General features: G+C 43.6%; 1 protein-coding gene across 1 annotated transcript in view; it reads right to left on the reverse strand.

The window, feature by feature from the left end:
• Positions 1-2884, reverse strand: part of LOC124043157 (wiskott-Aldrich syndrome protein family member 2-like) — a 38060-nt gene extending 35176 nt beyond the window's left edge. The window contains 3 exon segments of the mRNA XM_046361407.1: positions 1-3; positions 153-320; positions 2729-2884. The exon segment at positions 1-3 is cut by the window's left edge and continues 132 nt beyond it. Of these exon segments, the coding sequence (XP_046217363.1) occupies positions 1-3; positions 153-285 (136 nt within the window). The 5' untranslated portion in view covers positions 286-320; positions 2729-2884.
• Positions 2885-7926: the final 5042 nt, after the last annotated feature.

Genomic DNA, 7926 nt, shown 5'->3' on the forward strand with positions numbered 1-7926 from the left:
TACCTAAACAAACAAATGTATATTTATAGCCTACATACACACACGATGACATAACAAGACACACACAATCATACTACAATACACATACATTTCATTGCATTAAGCATTTCCCTAGGTATAAACTCACATCACACACAGAGACAGAAACTTACTGAGGCTGCCTAGCTGACGTATGATGTTGGCGAGGCTGATGTTGGTGACACACTCCAGCTCACTGCGGATGGTGCTGGGGAGCACCTGGCGGCACACATGGCGAGGCTCGATGTTCCTCGTCACCAACGGCATTTTGTGACGGGAGGGGGGGGGGCGGTGGGCTTCCCCTGGAGGAGGAGCGAGGGGGGGGGGCATGTGAGAAAGACAGACTGACTGGTCAGATAGAGAAGACTTTACTGGTCAGATAGAAATGTGTTTTCTAGATCAGACATCCCACAGTGGGATTTGTTTTATTTTAATCATTTTTATTTCACCTTTATTTAACCAGGTGGGCTAGTTGAGAACACCTTTATTTAACCAGGTAGGCTAGTTGAGAACACCTTTATTTAACCAGGTAGGCTAGTTGAGAACACCTTTATTTAACCAGGTGGGCTAGTTGAGAACACCTTTATTTAACCAGGTAGGCTAGTTGAGAACACCTTTATTTAACCAGGTAGGCTAGTTGAGAACACCTTTATTTAACCAGGTGGGCTAGTTGAGAACACCTTTATTTAACCAGGTAGGCTAGTTGAGAACACCTTTATTTAACCAGGTAGGCTAGTTGAGAACACCTTTATTTAACCAGGTGGGCTAGTTGAGAACACCTTTATTTAACCAGGTAGGCTAGTTGAGAACACCTTTATTTAACCAGGTAGGCTAGTTGAGAACACCTTTATTTAACCAGGTAGGCTAGTTGAGAACACCTTTATTTAACCAGGTAGGCTAGTTGAGAACACCTTTATTTAACCAGGTGGGCTAGTTGAGAACACCTTTATTTAACCAGGTGGGCTAGTTGAGAACACCTTTATTTAACCAGGTAGGCTAGTTGAGAACACCTTTATTTAACCAGGTAGGCTAGTTGAGAACACCTTTATTTAACCAGGTGGGCTAGTTGAGAACACCTTTATTTAACCAGGTAGGCTAGTTGAGAACACCTTTATTTAACCAGGTAGGCTAGTTGAGAACACCTTTATTTAACCAGGTAGGCTAGTTGAGAACACCTTTATTTAACCAGGTGGGCTAGTTGAGAACACCTTTATTTAACCAGGTGGGCTAGTTGAGAACACCTTTATTTAACCAGGTGGGCTAGTTGAGAACAAGTTCTCATTTGCAACTGTGACCTGGCCAGGATAAAGCAAAGCAGTGTGAACAGACAACAACACAGAGTTACACATGGAGTAAACAATAAACAAGACAAGTCAATGACACAGTAGAGAAAAGAAAGTCTATATACAGTGTGTTCAAAAGGCATGAGGAGGGAGGCAATAAATAGGCCATAGGAGCGAATAATTACAATTTAGCAGATTAACACTGGAGTGATAAATGAGCAGATTATGATGTGCAAGTAGAGATACTGGTGTGCAAAACAGCAGAAAAGTAAATAAAATAAAAACAGTATGGGGATGAGGTAGGTAGATTGGCTGGGCTATTTACAGATGGTCTATGTACAGCTGCAGCGATCGGTTAGCTGATGTTTAAAGTTGATGAGGGAAATTAAAGTCACAACGGGATGCGTCTTTGTGATGCAGATTAGAGACGCTCTATTTCTATCCACCGTTTCAAAGAGAAAAAAGGTTTCGTTCCGTTCAATAAAGCACCATGTGACGGAGTAGCAGACAGACGACTAAAGCAGAACCAAAACCACAGCCTAGTTCTATTCTGGTCCTTCCCCTCTTCCCTTAACCCCTTTCAATGTGCATACATCTGAGAGGAGTGCAAACAATATGGAGGACTGGTGGTGGAGGATCAACACACACACATTTATAGATGGTAGGGACATGAATGGAACGCGACTCAATCAACCCCGGCACCATAATACTGTAATGTACCCAGCAGCCACACGGGGTCGCTCTAGTCAACACCAACTCCCATTAGAACAACCACAGCCCAAGTGAATTATCCTCGGCTTTTCCAGTAAACACTAATGTGCATTTGCTGTCTCAGCACTCTATGGAGTTAAAACAATTAGCCAACTGTCTAGCAGGGTACAGTAGCTACTATAGTCTTCTTGGTCGGTGCATTTCACTTGACAGGCAAGCTCATTTATCCCATTTGATTAATATTTACAGGTTGGTTACAAACTTTGGGTATGACGTAAACATACAAAAAAAAAAAACTTCCCTTACTAAAACAGAATGTTATGAAGCCAGATGTCCCATCACCCAAACTATCTACCATACAGTTGAGTGAATCAGTGTAGCGACAATGGAGCGCGCCAGTGTGTCATGACTTTTACACTGACACCAAAGCAAGACAGCCTATCCCAACTCTGTACCTGACAAATAATGTATTTCTCAACATAAAAACTAATCTGAGAGGAGATCTGTTTTGAATCCTAAACATAGCAACACACCCAGAAACTGCATTACAATAGTCACGGCGAGGGAAGTTGACATGAAACCTGGGCTCTCGGCCTTGTCAGTTTAGCAGGAAGTAAAATTGAAAGCGCCCCTCATTATGTCCGAAAATCGTCGGAGAAAACAATACATCTATATTAACTTCAGAAAAACGCGATAAATAAACACTGATCGCTTACCGTTAAACGGCCAATTGTAGAATCGGTCAAATTCGTCTTGTTTCTACTTTTCGGAGTCTTTCAGCAGCAACAAAAATGAAAGATTTACTGTAAACAGAGGGACTAAGGAGATCACAAACAGAGGTCCCAAATTTGTGAACTTCTGATTGGACAAGGCTTCGACATTCCAGGCGCCGATTGGTTCCTCTCAATCTCAATCTGTGTCATCAGCGAGGACATGGTCATTTGGAAGTACTCTACGTAACTCCACCAGTCTAGTCGTAAACATCTGTCCGCAGTTTGCGTAGCAGGGGTGGAGATATTAACGCACATTCCAGAGTATGCTCTCAGCGGGTTAGAACCAGCGGAGAATGACTGTCCCCTCCCATTGATCACTTTGAGTTGAAGGCCGACCGCAGTACTGCCGGCATTGTTTCTCGAAAACAGCATCGATTCCCCCATTATAGTGGAATGGGGAAATGGCGATAGTCAATATTCGTGGATATAAATATTTTTTTCGAATACAGTTAATGGTACCAATAATTGCTTTTATTTCACCAGATGTGTGTCGTTGAACCGATTACTTTAAAGCCACACACAGACAAAGTTATAAGTATAGTTTAGTTGCTCATGGAAGCCTGCAGTACCTCGGGTGGCCTTCAACTTGAGATACTCCATGAGAGGAGGCAGCACTGAGCAGTCCTGCAACGTCACTTCGTAGAGTAGCTCAAAATGTGCGTACAATGTTTCCAAAACTCCTCCATGTAAGCAAGATTGCGACACGCTGAAAAGACACTTCCTGCTCATTTTAACAAACTGAGCATTCTCATAGGAAACAATGGGGTGACGTCATCGATGGCTTCTTCCATGCATTTCACGGTCTTTGGTTAGAACACATCCCAGGAATGACTGGCATTTTGAGAGTGAATAGAAGCGTATTATGCAGAATAGGAGGTTATAAAGGTTTGTAACTACCGTGTCACCGTCATGTGTAGTATGATATCTGGAAATGTTTGAGTGTGATGAAAATTGTAAGTAGACTGGTACAATGGAAGATCACTTTGGAAGATGGAAGATTGCACTTATAAAATATGAAAACTTTGAAATCAATAAATGTCTTCACATTGTACTCGTCGTCAGATAATCAACCCCCCTCCAACCCAACTTTTAAAAACCACACATTTTGACACTCAGCAAATTTCAGGGCTGCCTTTAGTATATAAACATTCAATAGAACAATAGAAAAGGTGCGTTTCTTTTTTTTGCTGAGTTTAGTCATTTGAATAACATTTTTCAGCAGCTTGGTGGTAGTTGAACTAAATTCAAATATGTTTTACCTGTGTAGTGGTGTAGCTAACTACTGGAACTACACACTTCTTGGGTGAAGTAGGCACAAATGTATTTTCTTTTTCAGGTATCAGACCTGTTTAAATCTCACCTGAAACACCTTTTGTCTAATTCTCCATTTTTGTTGTGTTTATGTAACGGATGTGAAACGGCTAGCTTAGTTAGCGGTGCGCGCTAAACAGCGTTTCAATCGGTGATGTCACTTGCTCTGAGACCTTGAAGTAGTGGTTCCCCTTGCAGCTTTTGTGGAGTGATGGGTAACGATGCTTCGAGGGGTGACTGTTGTTGATGTGTGCAGAGTGGCCCGGGTATGGGCGAGGGGACGGTCTAAAGTTATACTGTTACATGTAGTCTGCTAAATTACACATTCTGTTAACATCTAGCTTCCCCAACACGGGCAAACGTTCAAACCAACTGAACGCACCCCAAAAGAGTAGAGTAGACCCCAAAACAGCTTTCCCAACACTGGCAAACGTTCAAACGAAATGAACGCACCCCAAAAGAGTAGAGTAGCTTCCCCAACACGGGCAAACGGTCAAACGAACTGAACACACCCCAAAAGAGTAGAGTAGCTTCCCCAACACTGGCAAACGTTCAAACCAACTGAACGCACCCCAAAAGAGTAGAGTAGCTTCCCCAACACGGGCAAACGTTCAAACGAACTGAACGCACCCCAAAAGAGTAGACAGCGTAGTGAAGAAGGAGCAGCAGCGCCTATTCAACCTCAGGAGGCTGAAGAAATTTGGCTTGTCACCAAAAGCACTCACAAACTTCTACAGATGCACAATCGAGAGCATCCTGGCGGGCTGTATCACCGCCTGGTACGGCAACTGCTCCGCCCTCAACCGTAAGGCTCTCCAGAGGGTAGTGAGGACTGCACAACGCATCACCGGGGGCAAACTACCTGCCCTCCAGGACACCTACACCACCCGTTGTTACAGGAAGGCCATAAAGATCATCAAGGACATCAACCACCCGAACCACTGCCTGTTCACCCCGCTATCATCCAGAAGGCGAGGTCAGTACAGGTGCATCAAAGCTGGGACCGAGAGACTGAAAAACAGCTTCTATCACAAGGCCATCAGACTGTTAAACAGCCACCACTAACATTGAGTGGCTGCTGCCAACACACTGTCATTGACACTGACCCAACTCCAGCCATTTTAATAATGGGAATCGATGGGAAATGATGTAAATATATCACTAGCCACTTTAAACAATGCTACCTTATATAATGTTACCTACCCTACATTATTCATCTCATATGCATATGTATATACTGTACTCTACATCATCGATTGCATCCTTATGTAACACATGTATCACTAGCCACTTTAACTATGCCACTTTGTTTACACACTCATCTCATATGTATATACTGTACTCAATACCATCTACTGTATGCTGCTCTGTACCATCACTCATTCATATATCCTTATGTACATGTTCCTTATCCCCTTACACTGTGTATAAGACAGTAGTTTTGGAATTGTTAGTTAGATTACTTGTTGGTTATCACTGCATTGTCGGAACTAGAAGCACAAGCATTTCGCTACACTCGCATTTAACATCTGCTAACCATGTGTATGTGACAAACAAAATTTGATTTGATTTGATTTAGAGTAGCTTCCCCAACACGGGCAAACGTTCAAACGAACTGAACGCACCCCAAAAGAGTAGAGTTCAAACGCTGAACGCACCCCAAAAGAGTCACCAACACGGGCAAACGTTCAAACGCACCCCAAAAGAGTAGAGTAGCTTCACCAACACGGGCAAACGTTCAAACGAACTGAACGCACCCCAAAAGAGTAGAGTAGCTTCACCAACACGGGCAAACGTTCAAACGAACTGAACGCACCCCAAAAGAGTTCTTTCTTACAACGGCCGAAGATGTAACATAGGTTTCTCAAAACATCACCGTGCTGAGAGAACGTTCGCTTAGTGAGTCTCGGATCAGCTTTCTCCATTCAAATCTTTCTTTGACATTAGAATTATTCCACAATACTGACGAACGGATCAGCTCCTATAAATATATTATACATTTTGGCTTCAGATATTGAAGATAGATATTCTAACGCTTATGCCTTTATAGATAGTAATGCGCTATATTAAGTTCTCTTTTGTTTTTGTAACGGGTCGCCAAACATCCTATGGGAACACACGATTCCCCTTTTTTTAAATTTAAATTTTACCTTTATTTAACCAGGCAAGTCAGTTAAGAACATATTCTTATTTTCAATGACGGCCTGGGACCAGTGGGTTAACTGCCTGTTCAGGGGCAGAACGACAGATTTGTACCTCGTCAGCTCGGGGGTTTGAACTCGCAACCTTCCGGTTACTAGTCCAACGCTCTAACCACTAGACTATGCTGCCGCCATGTGATTGAGATGCTTAATATCCAAGATGTTTACAGTCACGTCACACCCTTACTGTACCCACAAGACCTGTCGCTATAGAAGGCGGTGTGTCGTGACACACTGTCTTTTCTTCACTCTCACTTTTATGTGTTTTACGTTACGAGAATGCTAGTAAACCCCTTCGGATTACTTTCTTATGAAGTTACGATTCTTCAATGACTCAAGGAAGTGCCGTGAGTAGTTGATTTTTCTCTAACCTACTTAGTTATTGTGCTCGCCCATACTAGCTACTTGTATTGCTTTTTAGGGGCATTTCCATCTCTGTGTGCTAGCTAGCTAGCTAGTTAGCTTCGGGTCTATTCCGTTACCTCAGAAGTTAGCTAGCTAAGTTAGCCAAACATAGCTACCGTAGCTAGTTAGCTTGTTGATCCGTGGTGTCGTGCCAGGCCCTGCTTGACTGCCACACCAGCCCATTGATCCATCATTACCACTCCCTCGCTTCGAGTTATGCTCTGATCACAAATCTCAGCAGTGCTGTAAACTACCTGTCCTTGCTTAACCGAGTCCACCAATGCCAAGACTGACAGTCCACGCTTGACTGTGCCAGTCGGATAGCTTCATGTAGACGGCCGTTTCGAGCCCGGATCTTGATACGTATTTAGGCGGGATTCTTGACCCTGAAGCACGACGGGTCAGAGCCAAGGTTAGAATAACTTTCTCTCGAAGCATCCGAAGCTGGTACGGAGGCAATCGAAGCATACACCGCGACACATCGAAACAGAAAGCTATTTTTTTGTTAAATTTTTCATGGAACAGACTTTTCTTATGTGAAAATCCGTTCTCTGCACACTGATTCAGTGCAGTACACAATGTCGTTCCACCCATGTCAACAAGTGTGAAAAACAGCTCCCAGCCTCAGATGAGCACACACTTTGCGTTCTTTGTTTGGGAGTTGAACATGCTCAAGCGGCTGCACAGGCTAGCAGCTCTTTGCACTCACTGTCAGAAATTCAAAGCAAGAGAATTGAAATCTCAACATATTGGGAGCGGAGCCTCTGGATTCTCATCAGATGAGTCTGCCACGCAGCTTTCCTAATGCTCCAGGTCTATTGACAGGTCTCACTACCCTCTCGATCCGCCGGCCCAATAAACGTCATCGCTCATCCTCGCCTGGGCACAAATCTCGACAGACTGAGAGTTGACATGTAGGCACACGTCAGACAATTTTTATACCCATAATGCAACACACTTTGACGATGGTCACCGACTTGACAAAAAGGGATCCGCTCGAACGCGCCCACAGTCTAGTTCAAAGTGAATGGCACAGATCCTTATATGGCAATGACCAATTTGCATATAGTATAGGCCTTCTGCAGCTCTGATTGATTTGGCCTGTCTAAGTATAGAGTAGGAGCCTGAGTTGTGTCTGTCAATGGTCGCGTTTGAGGGTCAAGGTTAAAGCAACCGACTAGATGAAAGTCAAGGAGTGAGGGGGTGCCAAGATTCTCCCGCAAT

This window comes from Oncorhynchus gorbuscha, linkage group LG09 (assembly GCF_021184085.1).
Source record: "Oncorhynchus gorbuscha isolate QuinsamMale2020 ecotype Even-year linkage group LG09, OgorEven_v1.0, whole genome shotgun sequence".
NCBI lineage: Eukaryota > Metazoa > Chordata > Actinopteri > Salmoniformes > Salmonidae > Oncorhynchus > Oncorhynchus gorbuscha.